This window comes from Chanos chanos, chromosome 1 (genome assembly GCF_902362185.1).
Source record: "Chanos chanos chromosome 1, fChaCha1.1, whole genome shotgun sequence".
NCBI classification, from domain to species: domain Eukaryota; kingdom Metazoa; phylum Chordata; class Actinopteri; order Gonorynchiformes; family Chanidae; genus Chanos; species Chanos chanos.
Genome location: NC_044495.1, coordinates 56,348,186 through 56,366,268, shown reverse-complemented (window position 1 = coordinate 56,366,268; position 18,083 = coordinate 56,348,186). Strand labels below are relative to the sequence as shown.

At 40.1% G+C, this 18,083-nt stretch overlaps 1 protein-coding gene across 1 annotated transcript in view; it reads right to left on the bottom strand.

The window, feature by feature from the left end:
• Positions 1-561: 561 nt before the first annotated feature.
• rimbp2b (RIMS binding protein 2b) overlaps positions 562-18,083 on the bottom strand; it is a 38,810-nt gene continuing 21,288 nt past the window's right edge. Inside the window, exons 15-21 of the mRNA XM_030768452.1 lie at positions 13,948-14,062; positions 11,029-11,198; positions 9,709-9,877; positions 8,408-8,511; positions 4,869-4,940; positions 4,268-4,408; positions 562-750 (exon numbers count right to left, since the gene is read on the bottom strand). Coding sequence (XP_030624312.1) covers positions 562-750; positions 4,268-4,408; positions 4,869-4,940; positions 8,408-8,511; positions 9,709-9,877; positions 11,029-11,198; positions 13,948-14,062 — 960 coding nt within the window. The remainder of the gene's footprint in view (positions 751-4,267; positions 4,409-4,868; positions 4,941-8,407; positions 8,512-9,708; positions 9,878-11,028; positions 11,199-13,947; positions 14,063-18,083) is intronic.

Sequence of the window (18,083 nt, the reverse complement as noted above, 5' to 3'; positions counted from 1 at the left end):
TATATAGTGATGCATTGTGTTTTCGGGTCATTCCGAGTTAGAAAGAGGTATCCCCTGATTACAAAGAGAGGCACCTCACAATTCAATGCCTTTCCACACCGTCAGACATACATTCAATATTGTGAGAATATTCTCCCATCATCCCTCACTCTGTTTCTGTGCTTACGCTTGACTCATGTGGCGGACCGGGTTTACGGTAAAGAGGGTACAATGGCTACTTTCAAATAGCCACCTGCTTGAATCCCTGGATTCCTTAGGGAAAAAAAATTCTATACTGCATTTCAGAGGAAGAAAATTATGACACATCTCAAGACAAAAGAGAAAACTGTGAGGTATAGCACTGACTAGTTGTCAGTGGTCATGAAAACCCTAGTTTTGACCACTTTTCTTTCCCTTTTTTTAAAGTTAAGTCCTGATTCCATTTGACTGCGGTTACAGTAATGGAAGAGAAATGGCAGAAAACATTTTTTTTTTTTTTTGTTAAATCCCCGGTATCTGATGACATATCTTAAAACGTAACACTTCGTTTGCCTGGGCTGAAAAATAAAATAGCATTTTATACTATTTCACAGCACCAAGCCTTTTCAGCAGTTTCTTGCCTTTGGAGAGCAGTCCCTTTTTCTTACTGTCGGATCGGGGGCCCCGGGAGGGACTGCCGGGCCCCTGCGTTGGGGGGCCGGACCCTGGGACGTGTTGGCGCACTGTAGGGGTTGCGGCTCTTCTGGAAGGGCCCGATTTTTCCAGCGGGACCTAATGGGAGACCCGTAAGGGACAGTTCAGGGGCGGGAGACAAAACAGGCAGCCCTTTCTTTCTTTCTGTTTTTCTTTCTTTCTGTTTTTCTTTCTTTCTGTCTTTCTTTCTGTTTTTCTTTCTTTCTTTCTGTCTTTCTTTCTTTCTTTCTTTCTTTCTGTTTTTCTTTCTTTCTTTCTCTCGCTCTGTCTTTCTGTTTTTCTTTCTCATTTTCATTTTATGCATCACTCTCTTTTTCTCTCTTCACCCTGAGGTCACTACATCCAACCCTCCATCTGCTCTTACTGTCCTTTCTGTCCCAGCAGGGCCACTGTACAGTACTTTTTTTAAGCTCATGAATACATAAAATTGCACCCCACCCACACACACACAAATACGCCCACACACACGCACACATAAAAACCACACAAACTCATACCGACACGCAGTGCAGGTAATTTCCCTCAAAGGTGTCAAATGATTCCTCTCTGACTAGGAGAATTTGTGGTAAAAGTGCATACCGTCTATTACACATACAGCCCCTCCCCTCGTAACAGGTGGCCAATCATAAAACATGCTCATTAACATATTACAACTGTACAGGTTATTGCACCTCCAGTACCAAAAGTGTCTAATATTATGACTCTACAACTTCTAATGCTTGCTAACACAGTTTTCTAGTCTTGCCTGAACAACGAATTTATACACTACAGGGTGGCTTTTCAAAAGGGAAAACATCATATCTACCATACAAAAACATTTATGCACAAAACATAGATAACTGTTTTACACAGAGGGACATAAGAAGACAGAAGTATTTTTCTCTCTTTAAAGGTAGAGGCATACACAACTGGGTTACAGTGAGACAACTAGCAACTATATATTCCTTCATTGTAATCATGAACAACAAGGCTTTGAAAGCATTGCACTCTATGGAGAAACTAAATCTTGAACCCTTCAAAACATTAAACTTAGAGTGCAATTACGAGAATGATGTGGACTAAGTCCTTATGCTACTGTTGGATGGGGGGAGGGGGTGGGGGAACTAGGGTAAACGTGCATCTTATAAATAAGTTATGCATAAAGAAAAGATTTTTAATTTACCAGTCTTTGCTGAAATCTATCACTTTTCATCAAGGTACCTTCATCAATGCTGTTGGAGCCAAATCAACCTGCTTTAAAAAAGTTTCGATTTACACATCGAGCGATAAGAACTTAAATTTTCAAAATGAAATCAAATCAAACTAAAAATATGAGAGGATTTTTTTTCTTTTCCTGTCTTCTTTTATTTCCGAACTAAAAAAAACAAACAAACAAAAAAAACTGAACTTAAAAACTTTTTGGGGGTTAAAAAAACAAACAAACAAACAAAAAAAAAAACGTTAGTTGCCTTTGCATCACCCTTTAATAAACAGTGGAGGAAAGAGTGCACCCCACACACAATTTTACCACAAAACAATTCAAGATATGCCTTACGGTGACATCATCAGGCTCGTTATCCAATAGCCTCTCGGGAATTTTTTTTAGATGATATGAACAGTTTGGTTACAATCTAGCTCATTGATGTTTATTTATTTGTTGTTTTTTTTTTCTTCATTCTATCTTGTATGATAGGGTGCACCGCATCAAAGGGAGGGGAGGTTGGGGTGTCGAATTAAGATGGTATCTAATCATCTATTCAAATGCACACAATAAAGAGAGGGGTGAAGAAAGGGAAGGGGGGGAGTCGAACCTTGACCTTTGTCGTGCAACAATGGCCTTTGAGCTAGTCATGAGTTACAACAGGAGTGTATGAGAGAGAGACGGACATTGTAATGTACAACACCCAGAGAAACAACTGAAGATACCAGGCTATTCCTGTCTAATGCGCTGGACAGGGTCTACACGGCTTTCCCCAATCACAATGTTCTCAGCTACAGTTCACGGTCAAAATGAGTTACGCGGGACATTTTAGAACAAATGTGTTTGCTATGATCAATAAGAGTTTTCCGGTTAAGGGAAGTCTGAGGTGACAGACTCTGTGTTTGAGTGTGTGTGTGTGTGTGTGTGTGTGTGTGAGCTTTTCTGGAGTCAACTGTGTGTGCATGTATTTGAGTGTATGCTGCTTGAAATGCTTATAACCATATTGCCAATGAGATGAGAAGGCTGCCTGTGTATATGTTGTAAATGTGTAAATGTTTGTAAATATGCGCACATGTATGTGTATGTATATATGTGTGTGTGTGTGTTTGTGTGTGTGCGCTTTGTGGATTGCGTACCAGGAGTGAACAGTAATGGGACCCCTGTCATCTGCATTAGACAGGGACAGCGTAACTGTGGTATCCTCAGTTGCTCACTTACGTGACGGAAACAGATCCGTTACGGAGTGAAATGAACACTCTTCTTCTGTGTTTGCCAAGCGAGGGTGAGGAAAAGAAAACAAATAAACAAAAACAATGCCGTGACGTAATGCATCTCAACTGTCCGCACAATGAACAATGACCAAAAAGATTCACAAAAATAAAGGCAGAAAAGTACAAAATCTCAGATGAATCCTGTTGATTAAGCAGAACATTAAATCAGCAATAATAAATATATATAGATATATATTTTCACATACAGATATCACTACATTGATCCTACAGCTATGGATGAAGTTATTCCTGGAATTATTCCCTCTCGTCTGTAGCGACATTCGCTCTTTTTTTTTTACTTTCTACAAGCTCAGTGTTTTGTTTTGTTTTTTTAATACGTGAGTACAAAAAACAGTGCCCTCCGAAACATATACAAAAAGGTTTTTTTTTTTTTACTGGTCTCAATTTTTTTTTACAGTTTAAAAAAAAAAAAAAAGCTTCACCAAGTTTTCCAAGCATTTGTAAATAATGAGCATGCATTTCTACATCTTATATGATTACATCTCTCCAATACATCAAAAAAACTATTTCCTCTATTAGAAATGCTTTGAGATCAAACACGATTATATTCATAAAGCATTTATTGCAATGCTTATCATGTGTCTGGAATCAAAACTTAAAGAAAATAAAATCTGTTTTGTTATTCTTCTTCTTTACAGATAAAACACTCTCTTTAAGGACTATATTACATTTCTGGTCATGTCACTTCAACAATGCTTTATGAATATGGCCATTCATTCAACAATACATATTCAAACTCTCTGTACAGTATTTCACAATGTATAGAAACGTTCTTCGGTCAAGTATAATGGTACGGTAGGATATGTATCCATTGGCAGAAATGCTTTTTGCGTAATCCTTCCCGTTTCTGTCTCTTAGCTTCCACCGAAAAAAAAACAACAACAACAACAACGAAAAAAAAAACCCCAACTGGCCCGCAACACAACACGAACACAGACGGAGGAATTCAAAAACAAAGAAAGGAAAAAAAAGTAGCAGAGGGAGAGGAGGTAAAGAAAAACGTATATATATATATATATATATTCAAAAAAGAAAGAAGAAAAAGAGAAAAAAAAAAAAAAAAGAAAAATCAAGAGAGAGCAGATGGATGGACAGAGGGCTAGTACTGCGAGATAGGATGTACCCTTTTGGTCTTTGTCCTGGCTGGGTTATCCTGGGGGTGGGGGGGCTGGGATGGAGAGTCTGTGAGGTAAACCTCCACGTCGTCAGGCACTTCTTCCAGGAAGTTGGAGGGGACCAGACCTTTGTGTCCGTTCAGCTCTCCCTGAGGTGGAGGAGAAGGAAAAGAAAGAAAGAAAGAAAGAAAGAAAGAAAGAAAGAAAGAAAGAAAGAAATAGGGGATGAGAGACAGATAACATAAAGAGCTGCCTCACTTACCTCATGTATACTTTTATTTATTTATATATTTATTTATATATTTATTTATTTTTATATATTATAAAGGGTTATAAATCAGTTTCACAGCTTCTGTTAGCTGTGACATTGTGTCTGATTTTATGAGTTTAAACCTGGACTGCATAACATGTACGTATATAATATAACTTGTATATCACTGTATGTATATAACATGTATGTAATATAACTTGTACAGTATATTACTGTTATATTAACTGATATATTAATAAATACATGTTGTAGGCTGAGGCATAGATATGAGACTATTTGATTTTCAGCATCTACGATTATTTTTACAATAGGGCCGAAGTGGTAGAACTTATACTCACGTAATAAAACCCATCTTCATCGATTTCTCCGAATACTGTGATGACATCACCTGCACAGAATGTCAACTCAGCCTGGGAGAAAGGAAGAGAGGATGTGGTTATGTTTGACCTCCTACTCGCAAAAGCAACCATAACCAGATCACGCTGTTAGTCTCTGTGTGGAGCCGAAAGCCCAAACACGATGGAAGTGAGATTTTTCTGGGATTTGGAAATGTCACAATGCCAGCTAACACAGCGGTGAAAAAAAAAAACCCATGTGTGTGGAGGCATTGGCTGAATGCATAGGAATTAAGGGAGCACAAATTTGACATGGCTCTGATAATTTCAACTTTAAATAAATTGGGATTACTCTTTTATGACCTATGACCTCTTACGATCCCTGTGTCCTCTGTAACAGGATTTAGCAATAAAATCCTCATAAAACCACAAACAGTAACAAACATTTGACTATTTGATCCCTCCCCAAACAGAACTCATGAAACATTCACACACAGGAAAACAACAGAGAGGTAAGGTAGACAAACCCAGTCAGTGACTGAGAGCTGAGTTTACAAACCACACTGATTGTGTAACTCTTTACCTCTTCTGCACTCTCCAAAAACAGAAAAAAAAAACCCCCAACAAAAAAACAGACAAACACAGGCTGTATCTCATAGGCTGTCGTCACAAATGACTCTCTCCCCATTCTCTCCATAGCAACACAGTAGAACACTGAAAGTAGATATAAAGCCTTCATGAATGCTACATAATCAAACATAACGCTTGATGAGAGCGTGCTTAAACATTATGTCCGTCTCATAAGCGGCAGAAACAATATAATGAGTTATCTTTTTTTTACATTTTTTTTTGCTTCTTATTTGGAATACCCAATCTGCCAAATCTGTGTTTTGCACTCTGTTCATTTCATTGAAGTCGAGTTAGGCTAAAACACCCTCCTTCCATCATTGGTAAAGCCAACCAGTATGAATTCCAAAGCATCACAGAGTGATAAAATGCACTTGGAAATGAGAGGCATTTGTTTCATTCCACTTGTAAATGCATAGGTATGTAAACAACAGATGGACTTTAAGCTGCACCGGCAGTCGGTGCCTTAACTGGACGCACCGTTTGGGAAGCTCCAGTGGGTGTTTCGACACATGTTCAATCGACTCTAATACTCCAGCCTTTCGCTGCTGCCTGCAAAGTGGGTTCTAATGTTGAAGCACTCAAAAGGTAGGTATTATGTCATTACCTAGTCTTTATGAAGGCTTTAGAAATGGGAAAAATCCTGTGCACTGTTTGTGTAATGGTTCCATTTAGAAGTAATCAACCCTAAACCGCTATGATCTGCATTAAACAAAAAACACTATTTAACTTAATAGCATAATAACAAATTCGGTGGAAAACTCACTTCCGTTCGCTTTCTGGCGTTAACCTGGTTTGAAGCGCAGCATAGCATGTTTTTTGAAAGTATTGCTTTAGTCCAATGTGTTGCGACAGTAGAGTTGCAGTCTAAAATTTTCAGAGATTTTTTTCTTGAAATTGTGACTTCATTTAACTTATTAAGCCTTTCTATGTACATATGCAGGAAATAGGGCTCGCCTAAGCTATGAATGACATCAAGGCATCAGTAAACTGTCAAATCACGTATCAGACCTACTACAGTATATAGCCTGCTCTAAATTCACACTTACGAATGTGCCTTCATTTAAAAATGTTCAACAGCTCTATAGTCTTACGAGTGATAGTTTTCAGAATTTGACTTCATTCTCTCCAAAGGGTTAACACACTTCTTGAAGCAGTCTGCCTTAATGCCCACATATATCAGTCACAGGCATGGATCACACTCCAACACACTCCAGTACCCTTTACACCGACCGGCATAACCCTATAACAAAACACAACCGATTCACTGCGCAGTGCTTTATGACAGGGTTATGTCGACGCAGCAAAACCAAAGCTGATTTTTTTTTTATCAATCGTGACCGACGTGTTTTCTCATGCAGGAAATGATGCTTGTGACAGTTCTTAGGCAGGCATTGAGTTAGGGCGGTAAACATGTTTCAAGTTCAGCGTTTCAAAGTGAAGGACTTCAAAGTGTTTGAGAGTGCACATCAATAGTGTACAACAACAGTGGTGGGGGTGGTGGGGGCGGGGGGTGGGGGAAAAAAAGAGAAACAGTCTAGAGAGTGCACGGGGTAGGGAATTGAGTGTCATTTGGAACAGGCCCAGAGAATAAAGACTCACTCTTACCCACTCACCTCCTCACTGAGTCTGAAGCTCCCATATTGGCTCTGTGTGCCAGCACCAATGCAAAGGTGACAGTGAGTGACATCGGGGTGAAAGGGGCAGACAAAAAAAAAAAAAAAAACACCTCATAATATTCTCTACGTACTGCGGTCACCCTCCTCATGATGTGTTTTAGACATATTCATAATTGTCTTTCTATCAACTTTTACATCAACTTTTCTATCATGCCTTGAAAGCTTTGACGTGTGGTAACGCACATAGCGTATCAGTGCCATTGAGGAATGGTCTTAACCAAGCTGCTATAATGCATTTAGAGCATATTTATAATATTGTCAGACTGACATTCTGTGTTTCGGGTAGACAGATACTCCCACTTGTGACCTCTGGTGAAACCACTGCACATCTTCACACCCACTCTGCCCAGCCTCTCTGTGGCCAATGAAATTAATGATACACCATGGAATTTTTTTCTTTTTTTTTTGGAGTAAGAGTGACTTGTCTACCTTCAAAAAGACTATTTATTTACATGTGGACTCTGGCAGATTGTCGATCCTGCATCCGAAGGGGCACTTTTTAGGAGAGATTTCTAATTTCTAACTGTCACTTAAAGAAACACAAAACTGCAATGAGTCTCAGTGGATGAAGACATAGATAACAGTGGCACATTTTTTGTGGAAAATGGCCCTAAAAGAGCTGAGGTTGAAAACGCTGAAATGTAGAATGTAATGTAAAAACTGCAGTATGATTCACTTAAAAGCAGCTACAATGGTAGTCTGAATGCTAGTCTCTTTTAGCAACACCAAGCTGTTATATTTGAAAAGTGCAGGCATAGTAATCTGTAGTAATGTGACTCAGGTCGAATTTGTTTTTGAAAGCCTGTCTCGCCTACAATATTTTCAAACATACCACTTTATATTTACCCTGAGAGCACTAAGATAACACATTGGTCTCACTTTTGGCACTTATTCATGATTTGGCACTCACATAAAAGTGCTATGACTCGAGTGCCAAATCAGTTAAACACGAAACATGTTAAATAAATGAAACTGCCACCTAGTGGTATTGCATATTATAGCATTTTACCATGGCCACAGCAAGTCGCTAAATATCACCCAAAATTAATTTTAGAGACCTTGCTTGTATCCAGAAATTAGTAAACCTAGATGTAGTTTCTGGGTACAACAACGAAAGGGAAAAAAAACAATACTGAAAGAGGCTAGCATCAAGGTTTGGTAAACTGACGGTTAAAGCTTATGAGATGAGTATGTAGGCATGTGAAAGCCCAAAGGGCAGAGGGGCACGATCAGTACCTCCACATCCACATTTGGAGAACTTTCCCTGGGATCATAGTCATACAGGGCCACCATCCTCCGCGTGGATACTGAGTGCTGTCTTCCACTCCGTCTGTTCCTCTCTAAAAGAACGAGAGAGAGAGAGAGAGAGAGAGAGAGAGAGAGAAAGAGAGAGGGTATAGAGAAATAACACAACAGAAATACTTCACATAAGAAATATGTAGAGTAGCGTTTTGTTATATTTAGCTCCAGTTAGCTTTAGTGTCTGAATGATGGAACGTCACAATGTGAATTTCGATGGTAGAACAAACACCAGTCTTTGATGATACAACAAACATTGACGCCTCAACACTGCAATCCCGCGAAATGAGTCACGAACCCCCCCCTCCATTTTCGAGAACACAACTTTCACCAATATTCATTACAACAGGCACCGTTCTTATCGTTCATCAGCTTGTTACAGAAATGCTGCGAGGACACGTATTGGCTAATACAGATTCTTTTGGACCATTTTTAACATACGCCAAATCGCTGCTGTTTCCGTATCGTTTCTATCTGCATTATGTCAAGTGCAAAGTCATGCTTCTAATCAAGTGCTAAGTCGTGCTTATAATGGTAAATTAAACTTAACAATGACGCAGAAATGTGTAATAGTGACGTAAATATAAATGAATGAAATTAGTCATCTGCCTTGAGTGCTGCTAAATGGAGGAAGCACCACCATGTGCTTTATAAGCACTTAAAACAATAAAATCTCAAAGAAATGAGGGGAAAATTAAACCAGGCAAAGGAAAGAAGGAATGACGAAGGTGTGACAGATGAGAACAAAGGAAAGATTGTCCTGAAGGAGAACAGACCTCTTTTGGATTTCCGGGACCTGCGGTTTACAGAGCGTCCGTCTCTGAACCGATCACAGTTCACTTCATAAGAAAGAAAAGAGAAGCAAGAAGAAAGGAAAGGAAGAAAAAAAAGGAGAAGAGGGTGAAGAGGAGAGAGGACTAAATCATCTAGAAATATCTTGAAGAGAGTTCTGGATCTTCACCAACTGACAGTTTCGCAGACAAAAAGATCAATATCAGACTTAAAGCTAGAACTGTTTAAAAAATAGTCTAAAAGAAAGCACAGCTTAAAAAACAACAACAACAACAAAAAACAAATAAATAAATAAGTGGGAGAAGAGAGGACAAGAGAGTGGATACAATACAAAAAAATCCATAGAAAGCAAAGGGCTTAAAACGAAAGCTGGAAAGCAGGGGAAAGAAGTGAATACATTGATGAGGATAAAGAAACTGAAGTACAGATTTTGAGAGATGATGTACCTATTTTCTCTACGGGGGTATTAAGAGGGAGGAATCCCTGTTTGAGGAGTTGGTCCATCATCTCATCATCTTCAGTCTGGATCTCGGACACCATGTTACAAGGGATAAGCCCCTCCCGCCCGCAGATCTCTGCCCGGTAGAACCCATCCGTGTCTTTATCACCGAACACCTGCAAGACAGAGCACAGAACTGAATGCCAGAATGGAGCGGATCTAAAAAAAAAAAAAAAAAACTCAATGGAAACCAACTTAGTAGTGTAAGACGAGGAGGGAGTGGTGATCCTGAGTGAAGGTGCACAGTAGAAATCAGCTGTTGGACATTAATGGCGCGTTCCATTTGAACTCGGAAGTCGGAATTTCCAAGTTCCCAGTCGGAAATTTCAGCGGGAACGCCCCCTGAAGTCGGATTTCCAACTCGGAAAATCAGAGGAACCTCACCAACCTCGACCTCAAAATCCAAGATGGCTGCCCCCCGTAGTGAAGTAGTGAAAGCTGTAGTAGTTTACTGTTTATTGGCACTTCTCTCTTAGCTGTGTCTCATTAAATCAGTCGGACACACAGTACAACCGTGGACATGTTGCAACGGCGTTTGTATGCGTAAAATACCGCTTAATGTGTTGTTATCAACTGGTATTGCTAACAATGGCTCACAACAGCTAACCTGGCTAAAACAGTTTTCCGACTTGTTTGGGAATGCGGTCAACTCGGGTGTGACGTTATTCCCAGCTCCGAGTTCCGACTTCCGAGGCAAATGGAATGCAGCATAAGCTTCATTTCTACCAGAAGTGGATGTGAAAGTCAGTTTATAAATTTATTTGTCAGTAGCTACTAATAAAAGTAAAAACAGACACTGACTTAAAGTGTATCACTGTATGTTTTCTTGAGTTAATGGTTTTGAACCAAGTTCATTAGACTGTAGCCTACCTCAACAAAATGGCAGCCCAAAACAAACAGCCTTATTTTAAGAGAAAATCTTAAGGGCTGGACTAATTTGAATGGCTTTTGGCAGAAGCGAAGGGAAATATTTGTATTTAAATATTGTATTTAAAAATTTGCTCATGTGAGTCAAAATTGTAGCCTTGAATTGGGAGAAAACATCCTAGGTCCACAAGCCATTTGTGGAGCTACTCCAGAGCTGAAAACAAAGGAGAGGACACTCAGTGATGCAAGCACTGAATTAAAGCAGATGCGAGTCCAACTGATGGAAAACAGCATTTATGGGGCGATATTAATCAAATAAGTGCTTGAAGGTGCAGTGTAACATCTGAACAAAGATAAACTTTACCATCAAAGAGAACTCCAGAGAAAATTTGTTTCTCACCTTAATAATTTGCCCTTCTTTGAAGGGAAGCTCCTCCACAGCCGCATCAGGGTTAGGGGACATGGACAGGGGGTCGTAATCAAAGAGGGCCACAAAGATACGGGGCAGATCCTCCGGTTCTGACTCCTCATAGTACTCTGGAGACCGCCTGCCCCTTCCTCTATACCCATCTGAAACAGAGGAGAGGGGAAGCCACTGCTACACTAAGACCTAAAATGGCGGCTCAGCTCCAGAATGGCCACCATTCTCCACCGTAGTAACAGACAATGATTTCTCTACGACAGAGTTTAAAAATCGTAAGTGTACTTACATATTAACATCTGCAACCTTTTAAAATGTACCATTTTTATAATGGTAACACTTAACAAATACACAGTAAGCAACATTCAAACATAACCTTTAGTTACAAGTGCTTCTATGTAAAGCTCTTCATCTGCCATTACTGGACATTTGGATAAACCTGTAATTTTAACTTTATGTCTTAACTTGACACATCAGCCTTGGTTGTTAACTGACCCATAAACCATTCCAGCAGGAAGACACAAGCATGTCTCCAAAGAAGCTGATCAATGCAGTGAGGACTTGTCTACAATGGTCATGCACATCAAAGAGAACAGGACACAAACATTGCTATTTTTGCTGTAACAAATTCATTGATATTTGTAAGGGGGAAGCATGCATTTACTTTATGTCACGGTGATATTGGTAGTACTTTACAAGAATGACCCATTTTGGCATCTCGCAGCAAACCAAAAACAAAACAAAACAAAAAAAAATCCTCCCATGATTTCATTATGTTTGATGACATCATAACACTGTTCTAATCCTGACTTGAAGTAATAACGCAAGACATTATTAGATCTGCAAAAAGTTTCTTTACTACCTCAAACAGGGTGAAGCAAGCTCAAGCAATAGTTATGACAATTTCGGCTTCATGGCAAATCATTCAAGTAAGGTACTACCATTTAAGAGGGAAATCACAGACAATACAGAGAAGTCCATAGACCTGATGTTATTGAACCATGCATAAATATCACACCATGCTGGATAATACATTCACTGTTCAGAAGAGTCATACTCGAAAATCTTAAGGCTAACAAGGTCTTGGAGATGCGAACTGTCTGACTTTTCTGACGTTGACATTTTTCCCTCACAGTATTCCTATGAACCACAATAAGTCATTTCTGGTTAAGGTTTCACTCTGACGCAAAAATATTCATCATACTTTTCCAATAAATACTGTGCTGGAGAATTTCTTTCTTTCTTTAGAAACTAAGATATACAGACTTCAACGCACTAGGAAAAAGTATCAGAACCTAAAAGTCATTTGTCTCATAAAGTTTAACTTGAACATTCTGTTCTCATTTGCCTGTCTCCATAAACTACCATAAACTGTTACGATAGCTTATGACGTTCTAGTGTAACATTGCGACACTGTTGTTATCAACTTTAAGACAATGGGTTCAACAAAGGTATCAAAACGGTTCCGGTTTCAACAAAGGTTTCAAACAGTTCTGGGATGGAGAGACACCAAAAACTGAGGTAAAAAGGAGGAAAGTTTCTTGACCATGAAAGCTGAAACACATATTTCCATCTCAATGCACGTCACAGAGGAAAAACAAGCATGCAGAATAAACACAGTCATGAGGCAGAGGGGTAAGGGATTTTCAGGGGGGAGTTTTTCAACAGAGGGTGGATGAAGGAATAAACAACCCAGGAGAGGGAAAGAGGGAAGGAGGGTCACAGGCACTGTCATGGGGATCAGGGGTAACACACAGGACACAGCGACAGAGAGGAGCAATTTTTCGGTTCAAATTTTCAGGGTGTGGCTAGTTTGCCTTTCCCCCATTGGTACTGATCTGAAACAGACGAAAAAACTCTTGGGTGGGAGCACTGTCATGCGCCTTTCTTAAGTTTGTGACCAGCGTGGCAGAGGGAGATTTTGAACCCTTGGTACCCTATAAAACAGCAGATTCCACATTCTGTGCCCCCTCTACACAAATACCTTTACATTTTACTTGGGTACATCTGTTCTCCACTGTCTTGGTTTGAGATCCCGAGGATTGGCTCTGTTTAAAAACTCTCTGTCAAATTCTTTGATCATTTTCTATTTTTTGCGCATTATTTTTTATTTTTTGCTGTTGTTGTCTTCCAGAGAGGATTGACGGATTGACACCACATACCATATGGATGCTCTGATCGCTGTGTGGGCCATTTCCTGCGGCGTGCTACACTGGTATAGTAAACATCCTCCTTGACAGGTGAGAGGTTCCCCTCACTCCCCTCACTGTTATTCTCCATGGTGATCTCTACGGAAACACCAATCAGAGCATTACAGCCACACCCCTCTGCCCACATATCCCACCCACCTGCCGTAGACTTTCGTCAACAAAAAAGTACGATGAGAAGGTTGTGCTTGTTGGTCATTTCTCAAATTGAAAACTCCATGGGTAGAAGTTTACACCAAACACTGATCTAGGATCAGTTGTCTCTCAACCAGCAAAGCTAAGTGTTAGCTTTGTGAGCTGAAAATTGAAACTGATCTTAGACTGATCCGTGATTGCACCAAATGCCTTCTACCCATACAGGAGGGAATAACAGTTAGCTGCTTAAAGTATAACAACACTGTTTAGGCTGTCTTTTTTGGTTAAAGGGCACGTCTGTCGACAAATTGTGAATAAGATCTTTGAAACCAGCAAGGTTCTGGTCTAATTTATATCAAATTGAGAAAGAAAGAATCTCATCTTTCGTCTTTCAGTCAATGTTTCTGTCACTTACGGAAGCTTTAAAGGAGCGTGGTTCATAAAAGGACACCAAAGTCTATGGGGATTAAAGAATGTATGACTATGAGATGTAGGGAACCAACAAAACAGGGGCTAGAGGAGTACTGTCTCTCTCACATCATGACACCTCACTAACCAATGGAAGGAACCATCATGGGCCTTCTTTGCGGGGGTGGACAACCGTGATTCGACCTCCGTCCGGAATGGTCCAGCCTATCCGAGCGTCCCGTGGACGGAGAATTCCCCAGGACCTTCGGAGACAAACGGACTTAGCGTTAGCGTCAAGCAGAAGATGCGGTTCTATCATGGAAAGAAAAACCTATCTGACCAATAACAACTCCCTCCCCCCACCACCACAGGCAAAACAAGTAGCTCCCTTTCTCACAAAACAAAATCCCCACAGAAAAAAAACAAACAAAAAAAAACAGGAGGATGAACGAACCAACCAACCAACCCATCAAACAGCCACTCAAAACAAACCCCGACAATAACATAGATATGATTCAGTAGAAATCAGACGTTTAGCTAAAGACCATTTGGTTTTTTGTTCTGTCTTGTGGTCTCTTCGTCTTTTCATGAGGGTAAGATATATGTGGATGAGAGAGATGGAGAGAGAATTTTAACATCCAAATGTGGTTTAATGTGCACAACCATGATGACCGAATCAAATTCTTTCTAAACCAATGGATACTTCATTAGACCCAAGTTAGAGGATCAGAGAAACTGTGATTGAGGTAAAGAACAACAAAGAAAATCAGATCTGAGGGCCATTTGTGCAAAGTCTTGATAGGAATTGACTGAGGTTTACTGTTAATGTACTGGATGGAGCCAGGAAGGTCTTTCATATGACGAGAAACAAAGTGATGAGATATTGACTGGATAAGCAATAGATGCTCATTGTTTTGACCCTGGGCTTGTGAATCTTTTGAACTGAGTTAAACAAAGAAGGCGACTGGAGAGTGTAAGTGGTCAGTGCATGCCCTGTAAAGACTCTGAAGGTAGGTTTGTGAGGGAAAAGGGTCATGGTTGTGTTGTCATTTTTTGTTTGGGATGGATTCTTTTAACTCACAGACACAAAAAAACTCTCAGCAATGGCCTTTAGGTAACTGAAAACTCACATTCAAAAATCCCACTTAACAGTCTAGGAAAGATAAACAAAGTTCACATGATACAAGAACATAATAACCAAATCAACCGTGACAAAAAAAATCAACAAAAAAACAATGAACATGTTTAGGAACATCTGCCAAAAAAGAAAATAACTTTAAAGAAAAACCAATGAAAAAGAAGAAAAAGAAAACCAATAAAAGAGGAAAACAAGAAAACATCGAACAAAAAAAAAAAAGAATGACTTTACTGCTTGTCGATGAGAACATAAAGTGGTTGGTTGATGAGGTGTGTGAGAAGTGAAGGAGACGGAGTTGTTTTTCACACACACCAAAGGTTCATCCATGCCCCTGTTGAGCCTGGTCACAGAATGGGCTCTATTGTCCCTGTGATAGCTCCTGCCAACCTCAGTGAGTCTCCCTTCGCTCCGGAACCTGCGCTGGTGGTGGAGAGACTCCCGAAAACTCCTTGTCTCGGGAGACACCTCCAGAAAGTCCTCCTCCACGCTGCACTGACGTGTCAGCGTCCTCTTCCTGCCCGCCGCCAGAGCGCGGCGTTCCACCGGGCCCTCACAGTGGATTATCCGCATGTTGGGCCCCACGCCAACTCTGAGGGGGCTACCTCCACCGTAGGAGTGGCCCCCTCGGTATCCGAGAGAGCCCTCCTCTTCGCTTCCGCAGTCAAGTCCGCTGTCTGGGCTCTTAGTGGTCTGCCGACTGCTGCTGCTCCAGCCCGGACCTCCGGGAGCTCTCTCCTCTATGGAGGCATAACGAGGCGAGGACCGTTGGCGTTGCAGCTTTCGGACACACTTGCTGGGGGAGAGGTGGTTGTGCTGCCGGGAGTCCTGATGGTAAACCCGGTGGGTTCTGTGAGGGGTACCGGGTCGCATCTCCTCGAAACAGTGACGCTGGCCCATTGTCTCTGCCCCGCCGTCGGGCTCATCCTCGGCTACCTCCGGAATGCTGTGGAGGCGTTTGTGTGATCTCAGGGACCGTTGGCGGACCACCTCCCGCTGGAGGTCCCAACTGTCACGTTCCTCAGCCAGATCCTGACGCCTGTAATACGCCTTGGGGAATCCAGGAAGGGGTGTTGGACCAATGAACAGCCATGGTTTCAGTCCAATTTGGAAAAGTTAGTTCAGTTAAAAAAAAAATTAGGATGTTTTTATTCATTTTTTTGTTTCGTTTCGTTTTTGTTTTGGTTTTTTTTTCGAAGGTGTTAGAACAGGCGGGAGACACAACAGAGTGCGAATAGAGAGCAAAATGGGAAAAGAAAGACAAAATTAAGACAGAATTAGTTATCTGAGGCAATGGCCAAATGTAATGCATGCAGTCTCATTCCGTGATAGCTAAAGCATGCTGCAAACGGGAATCTGCAGAAGGAAGTAACCACGGTGACCACACAGAGAATGAGATTTAAATGAAGATGGAAGGTGCATAGTGTGGATTATCACTCAGTGGCTCAGTGTGAAAATCTGCTCAATGAAAAAAATCTTCAAAGATATATGTGATGAAAAGCAACAGCAGAAATACAGCTGACAGAAAATACATGAGTGAATGAGCAGAACAAAACGGGAAAGTGTTTACGTGAGTAGGCGGGTCCAGTGTAAAGCTAGGGAAGTGAGGCTTTCTAATACAACAAGTATACTTTTAAATACAACAAAATTGTATTATTATCATGGGTCTACACAGCCCTGTTCTAACAGTTTCAACTTAATTTATATGATCTGTCAGCACAATTTCAACTTTGGCCAAAATAGTCAATTAAATAGTCACATTGTAAATTTATACTGGAAGTCTTATTTTGGAAATAAAAGGAATTTCGCTGCCTTTAAGACATTAAATGAAATTTTGTCACTAATTGTGATAACTGGCTGCAACTACTCTTATTCACAGCTGATAATATGTACCTCTCAGTCTTATTTTAATAGAACAAAACACATTGCATGGTCAAGGGACATGAAGGCACGTTAAACGTTTTCACACACTTATTAGGACTAAGACATTGACAGAGACAAAAAGCAGATGCTGTACTGAGAGGGGGAAACACGAAATTATTAAGTGATCTCAGAACCTAATGAGTTTCATCTGGGACACCAAGCTGACTTGCAAAAGATTGTTTATATTATTGTTTTCAGACAATTAGACATCGAACGAATAAACAGTTTGTTCACAAGACGAATTCCAAGGATTCACCAAGTCATCAGGGATCATTTCTGACAACATAAGATATTCATAAAACAGAGAAAGACAAACATAAAACCATAAAAACATACAAATGAGGACTTCAGAAATTACTTGCAGACTTACAAAAGGGCAATTTTGTCAAACTATTTTGGTTTTTGATTAAATTTGTATGTTGGTTTGGCTCACAATTTGATGCGTACTTGAAATAAAATCGCAACACTTCTACATTTGTCAAAAGACATTCTACACACGGCTAGAAGCAACTGTTTTACATTAATAAAAGTAAAAAAACAAAAAAACAAAAAAAACCCAAAACAGATTATAAACATGAACAAAGTAGAAACATGAGACAAACACAACCAAAAGTGAGTAACCATTTCATTTAAGCAGATTTACTTAAATGAGATTCCCAAATGTCTTCAGTATAACAAAAGCATTCTTGCTAATGATACCGGACATTTCAATTTACAGATTTCCAATGTCACCTCAAAGCAGTGATAAGTCATAAATATAATAATAACATTAATCTCAGTAGTTACAAATCCTTTAAGAACAGGTATGACATATTTGTTACCATCCCTTTAAGCTCGTACCATGTTTATAGCCTCTTGCCAGGAAAAAATACAGTGTATTGTGAGTGAAGTTTTGTAAATAGTAATTTAAGAGATTGTTTATAAAATCAAGACTTAAGCATTATGTTTCTTATTCTGCATCACGGCGATTTACATGCATTATATGAGACCCTGGATGAAAGCCATTCATATGTTCACATGTGTTGTGCTTTATGTGATTGGTTAGGGTTACACAAAGCTGATTGGAGGATTGTATGACTTTAGAGTACCTGCAGAGCATGCTCATTAAAGACATGTTAGTCTAGCCCTTGAGAGAAGGAGGGGTCAGTGCAGATGGCACATCCTAAGACCCTTCAAACTCTTGCTTCTATCACTGTCTACATGGTTTAGCGCTTGACCGACAAACT